The sequence below is a fragment of the Paralichthys olivaceus genome, chromosome 3, assembly GCF_024713975.1.
Source record: "Paralichthys olivaceus isolate ysfri-2021 chromosome 3, ASM2471397v2, whole genome shotgun sequence".
NCBI lineage: Eukaryota > Metazoa > Chordata > Actinopteri > Pleuronectiformes > Paralichthyidae > Paralichthys > Paralichthys olivaceus.
This window is the reverse complement of record NC_091095.1, coordinates 27,582,152-27,602,748: the sequence shown is the minus strand read 5'-3', so window position 1 is coordinate 27,602,748 and position 20,597 is coordinate 27,582,152. Positions and strand designations below refer to the sequence as shown.

Genomic DNA, 20,597 nt, shown 5'->3' with positions numbered 1-20,597 from the left:
CATAAAAAGAGAGGATGGCACAGTGTTAAATAAACATCTGCCCCCAGCTGGTAAATTTAAAGAGAACAATTAATCCTGATGACTTTGTGAGAATTATGGTGTTAGGTATCGATCTTCACATTTTATCGGAGGTGATCATTTTTGTCAGTGAATAATTACTTAAGAAAGAGTAATTGTTTTCTTATTGTCTTGAACTCTCCCTCAGCTCTCTCTCTCTTTCCAATTCATGTCCATCACTGTGGTGTAAAGGCAATTTCATTATTAACTGAACATAATAACAAATCCATGTTGCTGTTTAAACTCTGCAATAAATCTGCAGAAAGAGCATGGCCAGTGTAGTTCATTATGAAACCTTTCACTGAACTTCTCATCTCGGGACAGTAGCTCAGGTTGTCACTGCATATTTACACATTACACTGTGTTACTCAGAGGTGGCAAAGGTACTCACATTCTTTACTAAAGTAGAAATACAGATACTTGAGTAAAAAAAGACTCTGGTAAAAGTAAAAGTACTGATACAACTCCTTAACTCAAGTACAGGCTCTGAAATGTTCTCAAGTATATGAGTAAAAAGTAAAAATGAATTTTTAACTTCAATGATACACAATGCTTTTTCTAGGATATAGGATAGTTTTCCTCTTTTGGTATCAACCTACACAGAACTGGTACTGAGAAAAAAAATCACTGGACACACATCTAGTTTTGCTGCCAAATTTCAGACAGAATAATAAAGACTACAGGGAATAAATGGATGTGGAATGTGTTCGGGTTGATTAAGTCCCTGCCCTTTGTACACACCACCTGTCACTACCATAGATTGGATGGTTTAGTCAGGTCCTCTCTGTGTTGATATGTTTTCTTATGTCGTGTTGTCATCCGTGGAGGTTGAAACAAGTAACGAGCCAGTTTTGAGAATTTAAGGAGTAGATACCTGAAAAATCTACTTAAGTACAGTAATGAAATATTTGTACTTTGTTACTTCCCACCTCTGGTTTTACTCATTTGATAAACTGATAGATGGATGAGACACATTGGCTGTGAAAGGATATTCACTCTAAAGACCATTTGGAGAAACTTTCTAAAGCATTATTCAGATTCAGAAAATAAAAGTAGTCTGCAATTGGTTGATTATAGTAACAGGGACTTAAGGGATGTAAAGTGTCCCAGAAAGAGTTGTTGTTGGATTTGTCTGTACTGTATATTGTGATAAATACCTCTATTGTGTTGAGGGGAAGCAGAACCCTCAGAACCCAAACACACTTTGGCCCAATGGGCTGCAGTTGAAAAGGACTGCTGAAGATTATACACTGAAAATAAAAGGAAAATAAATCTCAGGTGGATCCAACAGTGTTTGACACCCAGATATACTGTATGGCTGCACCTCCCCCTTACCACTTTTTACACTTTGCACTTTTCCGTGTTGCATCTTCATTATAGCCCCTTGATAACATACCTCAAAATTTGAATAGAAGAAGAAAAAGAAGAATTACTTTTATTGTCATGAATACACTCTGTCACATTGTGAATTTCATTTTATTTTCATTTTATTTTATTTTATTTTATTTATTTATTTATTTTTTCTTATACAACTTATAGGTCCATTGTCTGTCTGTATATGTTGTTTCCATTGTTGTTGTTTGTTTGCACCATTTGTTGTTTGTTATAAGTTGTGTGTTATATATTACTTGCACATTTGGAGTATGGGGAAACGCAATTTGAATCCTCTGTGACCTGTTGCATTGTTTGGTTGACAATAAAGTTCACTGAGACTAAGACTAAAGAAGCAATGGACCACATAGCCAAGTGAATGCTTGATTGCTGCACTGAAGTCAGTATTATAAAGGTAAGATTTTTGGGGGGGAGAAATTGAAATAGAATTACATAATTCACCAGGGTCTGGGAGCATTAAGCTTTTCTCTGGTATTTAAATTTAATCTCACCCATCAACACAGATCACTAAACTCTGCTGTTGTTGCTTTTCTTGACATGTGTGCGTGTGCAGGTATGTGTGCATGTGTTCCTGAAGCTTTATCCTGTGTAAACAGTTGGTGGACTCATTTAGTCATTTGGATTCAGTCCTTCCCTTCGGAGTGTTCCTTGGTATTCAAGCCACGGTGAACTGTAATACAGCCAGGCCCCTCACTGCCAGGGGTGGGGGGGCTTGTGGGACTAGAAGGATAATGGGGCAGGGGGAGGAGCTCTGGCAAAGTGCCACATGTGCCAACTCCATGGGAAGAAAAACTGCCGTCTACATTAAACAACCACTGTCTCTGCTTTGAAATTTGCTACAAATCATTGACAGTCCTTCCTAATCATCTCACAAAGCTATAGTGTTGTACATGCATTCCAACCTTCCTGCTGCTAGTTTCACTTGATTTAATCTGCATGTGAAACTGAATTTGCAGAGATTTTATTACAGTTACATTGTTGAACAGGTTACAGTGTGTGGTGAAGTAATGTAGTAGTAAGACTGATTTGAAAAGGCTTGCCACCCTGTACATATGAGAGCAAAGACAAACAACAGAGGGCTTCCCTTTCAGTAACGTGGAATATTAACTGTGGTTAACACAGTATAAACCTCTCTATTAACATACCACAGTCCAAACTCACTCTCAGTGTCTCTGTATGTCTGGAAGCATAACTCTAAACCACTCAGTCTATGAATAGACCTCCAGATCACCCACTTGAGCTCTTAGTGGAAGTCCTGACTAATGTCCTCTGCAGAGACATGATGATGCCATCGACCTGGTCAGAGCTTGTAAGCTTCTAGAATATTTAGGTTCTCTCACGCTGTAGTAAGGGTTGTATGGTCAACATACCATCGGGAAGCATGTCATCCATTCCATTCCCACTATGACGACACTGAACCTACTATACCTCTCGGTTTGAGTCACATTACCAACATCTTTGTGTCGGTTGAACATTGACCAACCAAATTAAAATTTTTATAAATCTGTTATGAAACATATTCACCACCTGTTACATCTTTTTAAAACTTCTTGTGGTAATTAAAATAATAAGCAAATATATAAATATTGAGCCAAATGAAAAACTCATTTTGAGATAAATAAGTCTAATGAATTATTTTGCATACAATAAATACTGGGGGGAAACTATTGTGTTGTTTATCACAAACCACCTTTTTTTTTTAAAAACCTGGATTTGTTTTTTTAAACAGTGGAATATAATAGCATCTGATATGTTCCTGGTCGAACTCAAGTGTAATAGTTTCGTCAACTTGGAAAATACATATGATTGAATTATTAACACTTGGAAACTTAATTCAATCACAAGATTGAATCATGTTATTGAACATTACACCGCAACAGTGTCACTAAAAATAACAAGTCAACCATTACAAGGTTGCAATATGTAAGTTTTTGCATGTGCCTGATTATTTGATCTCTTTTGTCTGTGAGGGTTGTAGAGCAGCGTGGAATGAATGTTGAACTGTTGAATACTGAAGAAGAGTTCAGGTGTTGGTAGCAGAAATATTCACAGAAACCACTGCGACTCAGGTGGACTATTGTTTAACGTTGGCCTATAAACTGTCTCTCACCTTCACAGAACAAGAAAACTTGTTATATCAGGCCTTTTGTGTTGAGGTAATAGAAGCCCTTGATTTGGAGCATGCATTGTAATTTGAGGACTTTGTTGCAACAATGGTTTTTCTGAAATCAGCCTCAGTTACTTACTTGGAATTTGTTACAGATGTTCCATGTTTCTTTCTTTCACTTGATTTCAAAGAATCTGCCAGGTGAAGTGAGAGAATGAATGAATGAATAGAGCTGATTTCATAGCTGTGATTGGTTGGTGTCCAATAATTATATGCTGACTGACCAAAACGTCGAAATAATAATAACAACAACAATAACAACAACAACAATAATAATAATAATAACAACAATAATATGAATAACAATAATAACTAATAATACATCAGTAAGGTTGATTACGTGGCAGATGACCTCAGCAGGACAGCATGCTGTATAGTAATTTGCAATACTGTGGCTGTGTCAGTCTGGTGACGCCACGGCCGGATGCTCCATATTTGGCTATGCCCCGCTTGTTGCTAAAACCACTGGTTTCCAGCAAGAGAGTCAGACGATCGACAGACTGCACAGGGTACTCGCTCAGTAGCAGCACAGACACAGAACAGAACCTTTAGGAATACATCAGAGGAGATGATGTCAGTCACAGCAGCTCTCGTCTCTACACTCTTCTTTCTCTCCACACGCTCCGCCTCAGGTGAGTCCACGCTGCTCGCCCTTCATTCCACGCGTTCTCTCAAATGACCTTAAAGTCAAATTGTAGTAGCGCGACATATGATATGTACATACAATATCAAATACTATGATTCTCTGTGTGGAGCAGTTTGTTTTGTAGTATTGTGAGTGTGAAAATGTAAATGTATAGCAAATGTAAAGTTGGATTCACATGAACAGATCTACATGAACAGGTCACTGGAGGAGCAGCATACAGTCATTCGTTTAGTGTTTATGTTTAGATTTCTGGCACACATAGAAATACTCTTTACAGTTTTCATGTCTTATAGAGTTTTCAGTACAAGTCACTACACACTTTGCAGGATTAATATTTGAAAAAAAATGTTTGAACACCAGTGGACACTCGTGCTTTATAGGCTGTAAATCACATTTAAGAATTTAAGATTACCTGTAACAATTTAATGTTGAGGTATTTGTTAGTACCTAAAACATTATGTAACATGAGGGGGGGGGGGGACTGCTGTTTCTTCTCAGTATTTGCTCATACTGCGAAGAAACAGCAATGACTTACCACAGTGTATAGCTGTTGTTAATAAGAAATGACTGATCTGACTTAAACAACTCAGGTAAGGTAAGGTAACAGACTGCTGATATAAAAACAGCCCTTCTCTTATGTTCTTTGGGCGCCACACTTTCTACTGCTGCTTTGTAGTCATAAAAACCACACATTTGTGGTTGTGACAGAACAGTCAGTCCAATAAAATATAGGACCAAGGATATTTTACACTGACAATCGCAACGTGCTCTATTCACAACATTAACATTATCTTATCTCACTGACAAAGTGCTGTATCTGAACTTGTGGCTTTTTTAATTATTTCTGGTCCACAGTGCCTCATTTGTGCAAAGCTTTTTCTCTCTAATGAATGTGTGTAGTCCTACATATTGTGACGGGCCTCAATTAAGGTGTTAAGTGTTTATTACTTAAAAGTGTAGTTTAGTGTTAAATAGTGTTCAGTGTGTAGAATTTTGTGATATCTAGTGTTGAAATTGCATTTTGCAACTGATTACCCCTCACCTCACGCTCTCCTTCCAAACATGAAAAAGAAACTGAAGCAGCCTTTAATTGTCATGAAAACTCAAAAGGTGTTTAGTTTGTTCAGTCTGGACTAATGTAAAAAACATAGTGGCCTCTGTAGAGAGGGTCCCCTCGAAGTATTTAAATTTAAAGGGCCTTTTCTGGGGTAAGGAAACTACAATTCATACAATTTAGATGAAATAAACTAGTGAAAACATTATGAGAATTATTCTACATTAAATAATAGTTCCCTTTCACTTAAATCTTACACACTGGGCCTTTAATAGTTTAAAACTTATGGCACTAAGGCCCTATCACTGTGTGACAGTCCCCTGTACAGCTCACCTATGGAAATTACTTGTATAAGTTAATAAAGTATATAAAACACCTTTGGTGTATTGTTTTCTTTCATAATGACAGGAGTCAACATTTGTGTGTCACTATAACCTTCATTTAAATCATGTTAGTATAGTATCTTACACAAATTGTCTCATTTTCCAGGCTCCTATCCCCAAGCACAAAATTGGAAATCAACCAACTTTAAAACCATTTTGTCCTGGGAACCAAAACCATCAGCCACTTACAGCTACACTGTGGAGTACTCTACGTAAGTACCTGCATCCGAACCCTCACCCTTTAACTCTTTTAACAAATGGCATTTAATTCCCAGAAACGTTCATCTTGTCAGTGTGTCCACGGAAAGCAAATGCCCTCACACTTTCCCGCTATGTGACCTTGCAGGAATGAGTCTTTCCATTATTGATTCAGTAAAAGCTTTTACTGGAATGTATATTTTAGGCCAGAGCTCTTTAAATAGTAAGATAACTAAAAGACAATTGACCTTTGTGATTCAATAAGAGAAAAATGAAAGAGGCAAGAGCAATGTCAACAATCAAATAGAATTAACAAATGCCAACAGCTGCAAACAGCTCTTTCAGCTCATTGTTCCACAGTATATTCACATCAATGTTATTTTGCACAGATAATAAATTATTTATTTCTGACTGTATGCGTTATAAATGATACTCAGACTAGACAGACTTAAGACCTAATTTATTGCTCATCTGGTGTCTATTATAGACTAAATAAGACTATTTTCATCCATCATTCATGTCCATATGAAACTTGTCAAATTTTACAGGGTTTCAGGGAACAATCAGAGGACTCCTCACTGTATCCAGACCACAGAAACAGTGTGTGATCTGTCCAGCTCTCTGACTGACCTGAACGCCTACTACACAGCTGACGTCCTGTCCGAAACCCCGAGGGGGGCCACCACTGACCTCATTGAGTCCCCTCACACCAGCACACCACGGTTCTGCCCCTACAAAGACAGTACGTTCTTCTGCTACACTCGTGAAGACTTTTTTCTAATTGACAATGTTAGGCTTGGTTACTGAGTTGGACCCCAAAGCAGACGCGGACTGGTGGTTTGCGGTTTAACAGAGTTTATTAATACGAACACAAAACAGGAGCAGGCTGGGGTGGCAGGGTGCAGGCTGGCTCGAAGATCCAGGGTGAGACGAGGATGAATGGAGGAGCAGCGAGGCGCACGGAAAGGCTGGGTGGAAGGAAGGAGATACGAGTTGTTAGTGAATATCCATGAAACGAACACGGGAGTCGAGGACATCGATAGCACATGAAGATACCGGACGGGACGGAATAATCTGGCACAGGAGTGGAGTCAGGACCAGGCTTTTATTGTGGGGATGATGAGGTGATAGAGATCAGGTGCGCCTCGTCGCTGCAGCCAGGAACCAGCCACGCCCCCTTGCCACACACACAACCTGCACTGAGAAAAACAGAAAAGGGGAGGGGGAGAGACACCACAACAAAACACCAAACAGAAATCACCACAGTACCCCCCCCTCAAGAACCGCCTCTTGGCGGTCTACCAGGCTTGTCCGGGAAACGAGTGTAAAAGTCAGCGAGGATAGTGGGGTCAAGAATAAAAGCACGGGAGACCCATTGACGTTCCTCCGGCCCATACCCCACCCAATCCACCAGATATTGGTAGCCCCGCCCTCGCCGACGTACATCCAAAACCGCCCTTACCGTGTAGGCCGGATGGTTGTCTATTACCAGGGTGGGTGGAGGGGGCTCGGCCGGAGGGCTTAGAGGGCTAGAGGACACTGGCTTGAGGAGAGAGACGTGGAAAGCAGGGTGGATCCTTAATGAAGGGGGAAGCTTGAGTCTCACCACACATGGGTTAATGACCCGATCGACCTCATACGGTCCAATGTACCTGGGGGTCAACTTTCGGGACTCCGTCTGGAGGGGTAGATCCCGCGACGACAACCAGACCTTTTGACCTGGCAGGTACACAGGAGCAGGGGTGCGATGTCGATCGGCCAATCGCTGATTGCGGGCGGTGGTGCGGATGAGTGCTGCCCGAGCCTCGCGCCAGACCCGACGAGCGCGTCGGAGGTGTGCCTGGACGGATGGAACTGCCACGTCAGTCTCCTGGGCTGGGAAGAGTGGAGGCTGGAAGCCATTGGCGGCCATGAAGGGAGACATCCCTGTGGCAGAGCAGACCAGGGAGTTGTGGGCATATTCGACCCAGGGAAGGTGGATGGCCCAGGAAGCCGGGTGTTGTGCTGTCACGCAGCGCAGGGCCGCCCCCAGATCCTGATTGGCCCGTTCTGTCTGGCCGTTGGTCTGCGGATGGTATCCTGATGATAGGCTGGCCGACGCCCCCAACGCCTGGCAAAACGCCTTCCAGGTCCTGGCTGAGAACTGTGGCCCCCTGTCCGACACGATGTCCATGGGGATGCCATGTATCCGGAACACATGAGTGACCAGTAGGTTGGCGGTCTCGAGGGCGGATGGAAGCTTCGAGAGCGGAATAAAATGAGCCGATTTGGAAAATCGGTCAACTATGGTCAGGATAACGGTGTTCCCTTCAGAGGGGGGTAGGCCTGTGATAAAATCCACCGCTATATGCGACCAGGGGCGGTGAGGGACGGGCAGGGGGCGCAGCAATCCCGCAGGAGCCTGATGGGACGCCTTGCTCCGGGCGCAGACAGAACAGGCGGCGACAAACGCCTTGGTATCCGCCACCATGGAGGGCCACCAGAAGCGTTGCTGCAGCAGGTTCAGGGTACGGCGACATCCAGGATGACAGGAGATCCGGGACGAATGTCCCCACTGAAGGACTGGGGATCTGACAGACGGGGGAACAAACAACCTGTTGGGTGGACATCCTTCTGGGACAGGCTGATCCCTCTGGGCCCCCTGGACCACACCTTCAATCTCCCAACCTGCTGCTCCCACCACACAGGAAGATGGTAGTATGGTGCTCCCAGACGTGTCCTCAACCGGAGGGGCAAACTGACGTGACAGGGCATCAGGCTTTATGTTCCTCGACCCCGGACGGTAGGTGAGGGTGAAGTTGAACCGCCCGAGGAACAACGCCCACCGAGCCTGGCGCGAGTTGAGCCTGCGGGCAGTGCGCAGGTAGGACAGGTTCTTATGGTCAGACCAAACAATAAACGGGTGAGTAGAACCCTCAAGCCAGTGCCTCCATTCCTGCAGGGCCAGGACGACCGCCAACAGCTCCCGGTTCCCCACATCGTAGTTCTTTTCCGCCGGGGAGAGCTGGCGGGAGAAAAAGGCACAAGGGTGCTGCTTCAGGTCCGTGGTGGTGCGCTGAGAGAGCACGGCCCCCACCCCGGAGTCGGAAGCATCCACCTCCACAATGAACTGGAGAGCAGGATCCGGGTGAATTAATACAGGAGCAGAGGAAAATAGTACTTTGAGTCTGGAGAACGCCACCTCGGCTGCCTGTGACCACACAAAAGGAACCTTAACCGATGTGAGCCTGGTGAGGGGTGTAGCAACTCTGCTGTAGTCTCGGATGAACCTACGGTAAAAATTGGCAAACCCGAGAAATCTCTGTAGTTGCTTCCTTGATGTAGGAGTGGGCCATTCGGCCACTGCCTTAACCTTGGCAGGGTCGGTCTTGATTTGCCCTTTCTCCACAATAAATCCCAAGAAGCTCACAGAGGATACATGAAAGTTACATTTCTCCGCTTTAACATATAGTCTGTTTTCTAGGAGTCTTTTCAATACAATGTTCACGTGTTGAATGTGCTCCTGAGTGGTACGTGAAAAAATCAAAATGTCATCAAGGTATACAAACACAAAACTGTTGAGCATATCTCTCAACACATCATTAATGAGAGTCTGAAACACGGCAGGGGCATTAGTGAGGCCGAAAGGCATAACCATATATTCAAAGTGTCCCAGGGGAGTGTTAAACCCCGTCTTCCACTCGTCCCCTTCTCTAATTCTCACTAAGTGGTAAGCGTTGCGAAGGTCCAACTTGGAGAATATAGTGGCCTTATGCAGGGGACCGAAGGCAGAGTCAATGAGTGGGAGGGGATATTTGTTCTTGACCGTGATATCATTGAGGCCCCTAAAATCAATGCACGGGCGAAGTGATTTGTCCTTCTTCTCCACAAAAAAAAACCCTGCCCCCAATGGTGAAGAAGAAGGACGAATAAGTCCTGTAGCCAATGAGTCTGTGATATAGGTCTCCATGGCCTCTCTCTCTGGTCTAGATAAATTATACATTTTACTGGAAGGAAAAGGGGCGCCAGGTAGCAGATCTATACTGCAGTCATAAGGTCTATGGGGAGGAAGAGCTACTGCTAACTCCTTACTGAATACCTCCTGGAGGTGATGGTATTCGGCAGGAACCAAACTGAGATCCACTGGCGTGGGCGGAGAAGGTGCGGTAGTCAGAGTGGAAGGAAAGGCGGAGTGTAGACAGTGAGAGTGACAAAATGAACTCCAATTAGTGATGGAGGAGGAGGACCAGTCAATGTGAGGATTGTGAAGTTTTAACCAAGGGAGACCTAACACTACTGGGGAAACCGGAGATGGGATAACATAAAAAGATATAGCTTCATGATGATTTCCGGAGAGCTGAAGAGAAATGGGAATAGTGCGATGAGTAACTTTAGCTAGGAGTCTACCATCCAGGGCGAACACCCTCTTAGGCTGCGGCAGGAGCTGAGAGGGAATTTTGGACTGGGTAACCAGTTCGGAGTCAATAAAATTGTCATCTGCCCCAGAATCAACTAAAATAGACAACGGAAGGGAGGTCTGATCCCAAGACACAGTACCTTGCAGAGTCAGGCGAGGAGGAGACGAAACAACAGCAGAATGGCTCACCAGTGCTCCTCTTGTGGCTGGTGAGCCCCCCCTTTTGGCCGAGATGGGCAGAGCGTAATCCGATGACCGTCCAGGCCACAGTAAAGGCAGAGTCCAAGGAGATGGCGACGTTGACGCTCCGTAGGTGTGAGTCTCATCCTCCCCAGGTGCATAGGTTCCTCGATGTCGAGGAGAGCAGGTGTAGATCCAGGAGGAATCCTGTTCGAGGAGGACGTCGGCAGCGGAGAGGGCGCAAGCCCCCGATGGTGAGGGCTCATTGTCCGCATCACGGGAGGGGTATGGCTCGCCCTACCGGATCTCTCCCTGCGCCGCTCGCGGAGACGATTATCTAAACGTGTAGCTAATGAAAACAACTCATCTAGAGAGGTCGTCTCGTCACGAGCGGCCAACTCATCCCTCAGCTCGTCCCTTAATCCCCGGAGAAAAACCCCCTGAAGCGCTTGCTCATCCCAGCCACTATCGATCGCTAGAATGCGGAAGTCGATCGAGTGGTCCGCCACGGATTTCTCTCCCTGACGAAGAGAAAGGAGCCGGCTACTGGCCTCCTTACTACGCAGAGGATGGTCAAAAACTTTTAGGAATTCCTCGGTGAACGAGGAAAAAGAAAAACAAATCGGCGAATTGCTGCGGGAAATGGCAACAGCCCAAGCCGCGGCTCTCTCCGACAACAAACTCATGACGAAGGCAATCCGCGACTTGTCTGTGGAGTATGTTAACGGCTGCTGGTCGAATACGAGGCTGCACTGATGGAGGAATTGTCTACCTGAGCCTAACTGCCCTGCAAACCTGGCGGGTGTGGGGATGAACGGTTCCCGGGGCTGTGTGGGAAGAGCGACCGGAGAAGCTGCTGGTGGAGATGCTGGAACTGGAGCGGGAGCGGGAGCGAGCGCCGGAGTCGTCAGCGTGGAGAGGTGAGTAGTGAGCTGTTCCATGCGGCCACCGATCAGTGCCACGTTGGAGGTAAGGTTCTGTAGAGTCTCCATTACCTCGTTCAGGGCTCTCTCGTGCTGCCCAACACGAGTTCCTTGGGACGAGAGAGCTTGTCTGAGTCTTTCCGCATCCGCGGGGTCCATTTTTGGCCAGATTATTCTGTTAGGCTTGGTTACTGAGTTGGACCCCAAAGCAGACGCGGACTGGTGGTTTGCGGTTTAACAGAGTTTATTAATACGAACACAAAACAGGAGCAGGCTGGGGTGGCAGGGTGCAGGCTGGCTCGAAGATCCAGGGTGAGACGAGGATGAATGGAGGAGCAGCGAGGCGCACGGAAAGGCTGGGTGGAAGGAAGGAGATACGAGTTGTTAGTGAATATCCATGAAACGAACACGGGAGTCGAGGACATCGATAGCACATGAAGATACCGGACGGGACGGAATAATCTGGCACAGGAGTGGAGTCAGGACCAGGCTTTTATTGTGGGGATGATGAGGTGATAGAGATCAGGTGCGCCTCGTCGCTGCAGCCAGGAACCAGCCACGCCCCCTTGCCACACACACAACCTGCACTGAGAAAAACAGAAAAGGGGAGGGGGAGAGACACCACAACAAAACACCAAACAGAAATCACCACAGACAAAATGTGTTGGAAATAACAGCTGTTAAATTGTCCCAGAGCCCGTCAGGGCTCCGGTCCTTCCCAATGACCTCTTGTTGCAGCTCAGCTCTGTCTTTCTCAAGCTGCTTTCTGACATGCACCGAACTCAGCAGTTCCTCAGTATATTTGCCAGAGGAGGTGCATGTGTGAATGCAAATGTCCAAGTGAGACGCTCCCCAGTTTTTGCAGACTTTCTCCTCCTGGCCTCCTAGTATAATGTCCGTAGAATTTCAGGAGAATTCTACGGAAGTGTATTGCATTCACTTGAAAAAAAAAAAAAACAGTTTTTTCTGAGTAATTTGTTTTTTGGTTTGTTTTTTTGAATATTTTTTTCTGTTTTTCTGACAATTTTTTTTTTTCTGTTTTTCGCAGTAATTCTTATCTGTTTTTCGGAGTAGTTTTTTTTCTGAATTTCTGAATTATCGAGATACTTCGAACTCCCTCGGAACCTCCAACCTGCAAGTGACTCCCATGGACCTATGGTGACTCCTGCCCGCACATACATGCCCCATTTCAGCAGATCTGAATGGGCTTTCCTTCTGAGCAACCGCAAAGTCCTCAGGTGCCTGCGTAGATTCGACAAACTAATGATAATACCATCTATATGACTTAAAGACAGGACTATCTCCCAGTGTCTTAAACCCAGATCAAAGTAAAACTTGATTAAACTAAACAAGCAGGTCATGTTTGTTTCCATTACATCTAGCTCTCAATAAAGGAATGAAAGCGTCTATTGTTTCAAATGCTCTCTAAACGCAGAAAAAAAAAATAGTCCGAAAAACAGAAGAAAAATTACTCCAAAAAATGGAGAAAAAAAATTCAGAAAAACTGAAAAAAATATTGATTTAGACATGCATTGTAAACAGAGTTTTTTTTTTTTTCAAGTGAATGCAATGCGCTTCCGTTCAATGTGAAAGCACTGTGAGAGAGAGTGTTTGTGTGTGTGTTGCTGTTGTGAACATGTCTGTGCAGAGAACCTCCTGTTGTTTTGTGCATGTTTGAAAGTCAGACTATGGGTAAACTCTGTAGCCAATACTGCTCACTTTACCTGTCATATCTAAAAATGGCTTCAGCGTTGTCAATGCTCACAATTTTTTGGCCTCTAACATAATTAAAATGGTAACTTCCATGAGAGATTGTTGAGTTTTATCAGCAGAGTGGTGCTGCTGACGATGCGTAGGAAGGAGTCTGACGACTTCTCTCATTTAAGGACATTTATTTAGGAACAATGAAATGTGGCCATCTGCCAGTTGGGTTGAGCGCGGACTGACTGGAATATGAAAAGTCACGCATAAAAATGTCCATGTACGGGAAGTCCATTAGGTCACATACAATACATGAACATTCATCACATTAATTATTGTGTGTGCTCTTGCGCCCTCTTGTGTCGCTAAGAGTAAACAACATTTACAGTCATGTAACCTGAGAACATAAGAAATAGGCTTACATTTTAACACCCCCACTTGTACTCAGGTTGGTAACACAAAAACACCAAAACAAGATTGAACAAATGTGTACCTTTGGCTTACACATATTAGTCACCAAAAAGAAGACCTGCAAACTTTCCCAGTTTGAACTTGCTGACAGGCTTCGTCATCACATCAGCGACCATTTCATCAGTAGCACAGTACATTAAATTCACCTTACCCTCATTCACAGTAGACCTAATAAAGTGATACCTAATGTCTATGTGTTTACAACGCTTTCTATTCACAGGATTTCTGGCAAGAGCAATCGTCCCCTGATTGTCTTCGTGTATTACCGTTTGTGTGTATTGGTAACCATCCATATTCTCCAGTAATTGTTCTAGGTAAAGGCATTCCTGAACAGTAGAAGCAAGTGCCATATACTCTGCTTCGCATGTGGAAAGTGCAACAGTAGGTTGCTTCTTTGTCTTCCATGAAACAAGTGCACTGTTTTCACTAAGACTAACACAGTATCCTGTGGTACTGCGGCGATCACTGGTATCAGCCGCCCAGTCTGCATCACTGTAGGCTTTCATACCAAGATTCTCAGTGCTTCTCCTAAAGGTTAAACCTTTGTCTGCTGTACCTTTAAGGTATCGCAGGACATGCTTCACAGTAACCCATTGCTCCTCTGTAGGCTCATCTAGGTACTGTGACAGCCTGCTCACCACAAAACTCAGATCAGGCCTAGTGCAGGTCGTCAGGTATATCAGACTGCCCACGGCCTCTCTGTACATCCTGATATCTGTCATTTTTACTGCATTATTACTGTATTCGAGCTTTTGCTCACAAGGAGTATCTCTCACCCTGCATTCTGACATGTTGAAACGCTGTAGAATTTTGTGAGTGTACTTCTCTTGTGACATCTTAATGCATTCATCAGAAAAATCAAAATCAATACCAAGAAAATGTTTGAGTTGCCCCAAATCTTTCATCTTGAATTGCTTTGCAAGCATCCCTTTCACCTTTTTCAGTTTTCCTTCATCGCTTGCAGCGATGATCAAGTCATCTACCCACACAATTAAGATCACTTTCCCTTCTTTAGACTCTTGAGAATAAACACAGTGGTCAGCTTGGTTTTGTGTGAAACCATTTTCAGTTAAGCAATCATGTAAAACCCTGTTCCAGTTTCTTTCAGACTGTTTGAGACCATAAAGCGATTTCTCTAGCCTATAGACTACACCCTCTTTTTCTTCATAGCCCTCTGGTGGATTGATGTAGATTTCGTGGTCTATGGGGGCGTGTAAGAACGCGGTTTTCACGTCCATTTGGTGGACCAGTAAATTTTCCTGCACTGCCTTCTGTAGCAAAATTCTAACACTGGTTAGATCTGCTGTAGGTGAAAACGTTTCCCCATAGTCTACACCCATTTTCTGGCTGTAGCCCTTGGCGACAAATCGAGCTTTGTACTGGTCATTCCCATCTACACCAGACTTGATTGCGTAAACCCACCTACCCCCCACTGGTTTCTTGCCCACGGGTAGTGTTGTCGGGGTAAAGGTTTTATTCTCATTTAGAGACTGGATTTCCTCATTCATTGCTTTTCTCCATTCTTTTGAATTGTCTGACTGCATTGCTTCACCATAAGTTTGCGGAATGCCACAAACTGCTCTGCAGCAGTAGTCTACTGTGACATGCATCCCGTCACTATCACTGTCTTCTGTCACAAATTCGCCTCAGTAATTTGGTGCCCTCCTTTCTCTTGTTGGATACCGCCTACTCTCAGTAGACTCATTTGCTGCCCTTGGACTATCGCAATCTGGACTTTCACCGGGTTCATTTTGCTCTAGAGCCTTTTCTGCACTCCTGTTGACCCCCTGCGTCCCCCTAGTCCTGACTCTGTGCCCACACTGTCATCAATTAGATCTGGCTCATCTGTCTGTGTTTGTTTTTCTGAAGCTGTTTTGCTCACAAATTTCACCAGCCTGTGTTTTTGCACTTTGTTTGTATTTGAGTGATACACTAAATACGCTGGGCTATTTTTGTCGTACCCCACAAAACGCCCCTGATCACACCTTGAGTCAAGCTTCCCCTTTTCCTGCTTATAAGTGTAGCAAACAGACCCAAATCGTTGCATTCTGGACACATTGGGCTTTTTGTTTGTCAACATCTCGTAAGGAGTCAGCCCTGTGCGCTTGTTCAAGCATCTGTTGCGTACCATTGCGGCTGTTTGTACTGCGTAGTGCCAAAGGTGTTTTGGTAACTCACTTTCAATTAGCATGCACCTCCCCATCTCGAAAAGAGTACGCCACCCACGTTCTGCTGTTCCATTTTGGTGCGGTGAGTACGGAGCTGTCGTCTCATGCCTAATTTTGCTTTTCCTCAGCAGCGCCTGGAAATCACCACCTGTGAACTCAGTTCCATTATCAGATCGCATACACTTCACCTTCCCATAACGGGATACATCTGCAAGGAATTTTTCAGTTGCCTGCACTGCATCACTCTTTTTCTTTAGAAAGTAAACAAACACTGTATTTGAATAATCATCAGTAAAAGACTGTGCATATTTGTACCCATCTAATGACTCAGTGGCTATTGGACCTGCAAGGTCTGTGTGTATCATTTCTAAAGGAGCCTTTGCTCTGGCATCGGGATTCCTATTTCTAGTTTGTGTAAACTTCCCTTGAATACACACTTCACACTTGCTCAGGCTTACTCATTTTCCCCTTGATCTGCATACCATCAACAACATCATGTAACCTAAGCACATCATCATAATTACAGTGGCCTAGTATCTCATGCCATGCTTGGATGTCGTGGGTTGCATTACACTTATCATCAGTGGACTCAATCTCAGTGTGCAGGTAGTACAACCTGCCAAACACATGAATGTCAAACCTGGTACCATATCTGGTTATCAAGACATCATTGCTTTCTTTGAAGACGACTGTAGACCCATTCGTGGTTGCTGCCTTCACTAAGAAAATGTTCTGCGGGTATGACGGCACATACAGAGCGTCCAACAGTTTCGCATTGCACCGCCGTCCACTGCTGTCGATGAGGGTAACCACTGCCGTGCCTCTCCGCTGAGCGACGCCGCTGCATCTGGTCCCATCAGCCAACTCGACGCTGTGAGTCTCCGGCCTGAAGGTGCTGTCGAAACTTGTGAACAAGGCGATGTCGTTGATGACGTGGGATGTGGCCCTGGTGTCCACCATCAGGCCCCTCTCCTGGATGGTGCGCGCCGGCTGCCGCTGGTCACTGGCCCGTCCGTCCACCATCTTGAACGCGAAGTCCTCCTTTACCTCAGCATTCTCCGACACTTTGCTCACGCCGTCCCTTCGGTCTCTGTCTTTGTCTTTTCGTCTGCATGTGTGTGTCATTTTTGCAAACACTACACCACGTCTTCTGTCGAGACGCTCTCGCTCGGTGCCCCTTGGTCCCGCACTTGAAGCACACCATCTCCCTGTCGTCTTTGCCTGGTCCATGTGCGCTGCTACTGGGAGGTCGCCGTCCGGTTCTCCCCTGGGTCTTCATCACGCTGTCGTCGTTCGACCCGGTTGCTCTGATGTTCTCGGTTTCCTCAAAACTCCGCAATTTGGTCTTGAAGTCAGCAAATGTGATGTTGTCGTAGGTGTGCACCACATGAATTGCGAATGGCTTGAAGCTCTCTGGCAATCCCTACAGCACCATAGCCACCAGCAAACTGTCCCCCAGCGTTTCTCCCGCGCTTCTCAGAGCAGTTATGGCGGTCTCTGCTCTAATGATATAGTCCATTACACTTTCGCCGATGGACTTTTGAAGTGAGGTCAGTGTGGTGTACAAACTAATTATACGAGGCTTTCCCTTCCCTGCATAATATTCTCTCAGAATATGTAATGCTTTTCTGCCATCATCTTGCGCATCTCTCATTACCAGAGACAGACTTTTGTCATCCAGCAGTAGGATCAACTCTGCATAAGTGTCCGCGTTTTTATCAGGATCTGCTGCTATTTCAGCTTCTGTTACTGGCTCATTCAACACAGTGTCTTTCAGCCCTAATAAACGAAAGTGTCCCAACAATTTAGTTTCCCAAACTTCATACCAAAGTATGAGGCAAACCTCGTCGCCGTCGAATACCTGTCGATGTAGCCTGCTGCTACTTGCCCTTCGTTGCTCTGCCATGCTAGCTTGCCCCTCTCCTCAGGTTAGCAGCCTTCTTCAGCACGCGATCCGTTGCAACTTTCTTGGCTTTCGTCGACTATTTTCTCCTCCAAACGTCTCCTGGGCCCATAACCTGTTGAGTTTTATCAGCAGAGTGGTGCTGCTGACAATGCGTAGGAAGGAGTCTGACGACTTCTCTCATTTAAGGACATTTATCTAGGAACAATGAAATGTGGCCATCTGCCAGTTGGGTTGAGCGCGGACTGACTGGAATATGAAAAGTCACGCATAAAAATGTCCATGTACGGGAAGTCCATTAGGTCACATACAATACATGAACATTCATCACATTAATTATTGTGTGTGCTCTTGCGCCCTCTTTTGTCGCTAAGAGTAAACAACATTTACAGTCATGTAACCTGAGAACATAAGAAATAGGCTTACATTTTAACAGAGATACAGTGGTGTACATGCACAGGTGACAGTCTCCCTCCCTTCTCCACAGCTGAGATAGGCAAACCTGACTTCAAGCTGGAGGTGATTGAAAGCCAAAAGAAAACCACCCTGTATGTGACTGACCCACTCACCGCCCTGTTTAAAGATGGCCACCAGCTGAACATCAGGGACATCTTTGCTGACCAGCTGCACTATAAAGTCACCTATCGGAAAAACAAAAGCACTGGAAAGGTGAGTAAAAGGAGACATCACGATATCGGTCTCAAACAGGCATACATTTTTACTCATTACAAACTGCATGTTTTCCATTCTGTGTTTTCTGCAGAAAGTCCACATCTCTAAGACCAATTTAATAGAACTGACTGATCTGGACTTGCCTGTATGCCAGATGCGTCAGTGGAGAGCAACACACACAGCAGTAGTCTAGTCCTGACACTGAAGTTTTGGTGGCATTTACTTTTCATTGGTATTCTGTGTGAACTTACACACCAAATAAGACATTGTGAAGTATTTTTGCTCAAAACCAAGCATGCAGTTAAAATCTCTATAGCTTCTTGATGTCAACAGTGTTATTTTCTACATGAATAGACTGGAGCATCTAAATGGAATTGAAATGAAAGTTGTGCGAAAGGATGGAAACAGGATGTATCCCTATATACCCTGTTTTATTCGTGGCAAAGCAAAGAATCAGTTAAAGCCGGATCTGACAGGACACTGGGTGTATTGCTGTGTGTGTGTGTGTGTGTGGGTGTAGCTGAAAAAAAAGCAGTCAATCGCAATGTCCCTTCTTGGGTTAAATAAAATGGTTGGCTGGTCTGGGAGTATGTCTAGATATACCACATGGCTCTCTTCAAAAGATGCAAGCATCATATGCAAATCAAAACTCGTAATTTAGTCATCTAAACATGGCACTGGTTTTTGTTAGGTTGCTACGCACGGGTCCTTTATCTAAAACTCTCTAAGTTTTACATTAACTGGAGCTGGGGACCATCAGTGAAGTAGAGGTAGCTGGCCACTGCCTCATATAATAATAGCCATGCTCATCCTGCCATTCAGATGAGTTTTGATTTCTGTAGCATTAATTTGATCTTGTTTTGGTCTGGAATTCAGTTCCTGTCAGCCTTATCAGTTGAATTTCTTTTTTGTTTTAGTTCTTTATAAATTACTTTTTGTTAGAAAAATCTGATCCATCATGTGTCTTCCCTTATTTAGTGCCAGATGACTCTGATGCGCCAAACCAAGTTATAAATTGCCTGTGAAAATAAAACTGAAAATCTTGTAATTGGTACTGATGTTCAAGGACAAAAGATTATCAGCAAAGTTGGAGCAGCAAAACAAATCAAAAATAAAGAACCTGGGTGTTACTCAGGACTAGATTTTAATCCACACATAAACAATGTCACAAAGATTGCCTTTTATCATTTAAGAAACATTGCAAGAGTAAGACTGTACCTCACTTTGGAAACTGCCAAAAAGTTGATTCATGCTTTTATACTTTCTCGCCTGGACTACTGTAATGCACTATATTCAGGATTACCGAAAAAATCCATCGATCGCCTACAGCTTTTGCAAAATTCAGCAGCCATGGTTTTAATGAGAAATAGGAAAAGATTCCATATTACTCTTATTTTAGTGTCTTTACACTGGCTTCTAGCATCACTGAGGATTGATTTTAAAATTATTTACTTGTTTTTAATTCTCTTAATGGTACAGCACCGTCATACATCTCTGACTGTTTATCGGAATATGTTACGAATCATTCCCTCAGGTCATCTACAGCGGGCTTGCTCAATGTCCCCAAAACAAACTATAAAAGGTTTGGGGAAGCAGCAGGAAAGCTGTCTCAAAAGCCATCCTCCTGGGAAAGTAGATACAGTAAACACAAAGATCGATGTCATGAAGAAAAGCAGGAACTTGAAAGGTGCATAAAAATATCAAAAGAAATAGAGAAAACAACAACAATTTTCTTCTACAACTCCCAACATGCACTGAACTGTGCCTGTGGCCCCATATTTTTCTCATATTACTTCATGTAACTAAAGTCCATTGTTTGTGCTTCCATCTCTCTATCTCTCTCCCTCTCTCTCCAAATTTCACTACTAATACTACCACCATATTATGATTATGATGATGATGATAAACTGTTATTATTAATAATATAATTGCATCTCAATGTATCACTATTCATTATATTTATATTTTTATGACAACAGTCTCTCTCTGTCTCTCTCTCTCTCTTCTCTCCCCTCTTATCCACTCATCTCTCCTCTCCTCCATTATTCTCCTCTAGTCAAGGCAGATGGGCGCCCACACTGATTCCAGAAACTTGTTGTCGTCACTCACTCATAGTAAACTCACTTGAATACTATAATAATAATAATAATATTGATACTACTACTACTACTACTAGTAATACACTTTATTCATATAGCACTTTAAAAAAACGGAAGTGCTTTGACTGAAAAGCAAGCAAAGTAAATAAAAACTTGAACAAATAAAAGCAGTAATATGACAATCAAA

General features: G+C 44.1%; 1 protein-coding gene across 1 annotated transcript; it reads left to right on the top strand.

The window, feature by feature from the left end:
- The first annotated feature begins 4,049 nt into the window (after positions 1–4,049).
- Positions 4,050–18,814, top strand: LOC138407274 (tissue factor-like). Its single transcript, XM_069522666.1, has 5 exons — positions 4,050–4,248; positions 5,806–5,911; positions 6,446–6,639; positions 18,127–18,308; positions 18,403–18,814. The coding sequence occupies exons 1-5, from the start codon at positions 4,185–4,187 to the stop codon at positions 18,502–18,504; spliced, it is 648 nt and encodes a 215-aa protein (XP_069378767.1). The 5' UTR covers positions 4,050–4,184; the 3' UTR covers positions 18,505–18,814.
- Positions 18,815–20,597: the final 1,783 nt, after the last annotated feature.

What these genes read in the sequence shown, in the direction of transcription:
- LOC138407274 (XM_069522666.1), top strand. Translation starts at nt 4,185, where the DNA reads ATGATGTCAGTCACAGCAGCTCTCGTCTCTACACTCTTCTTTCTCTCC. An exon ending in TACACTGTGGAGTACTCTAC is followed by an intron (nt 5,912 to 6,445) that starts GTAAGTACCTGC and finishes CAAATTTTACAG; the next exon opens with GGTTTCAGGGAACAATCAGA. An exon ending in AAAACAAAAGCACTGGAAAG is followed by an intron (nt 18,309 to 18,402) that starts GTGAGTAAAAGG and finishes TGTTTTCTGCAG; the next exon opens with AAAGTCCACATCTCTAAGAC.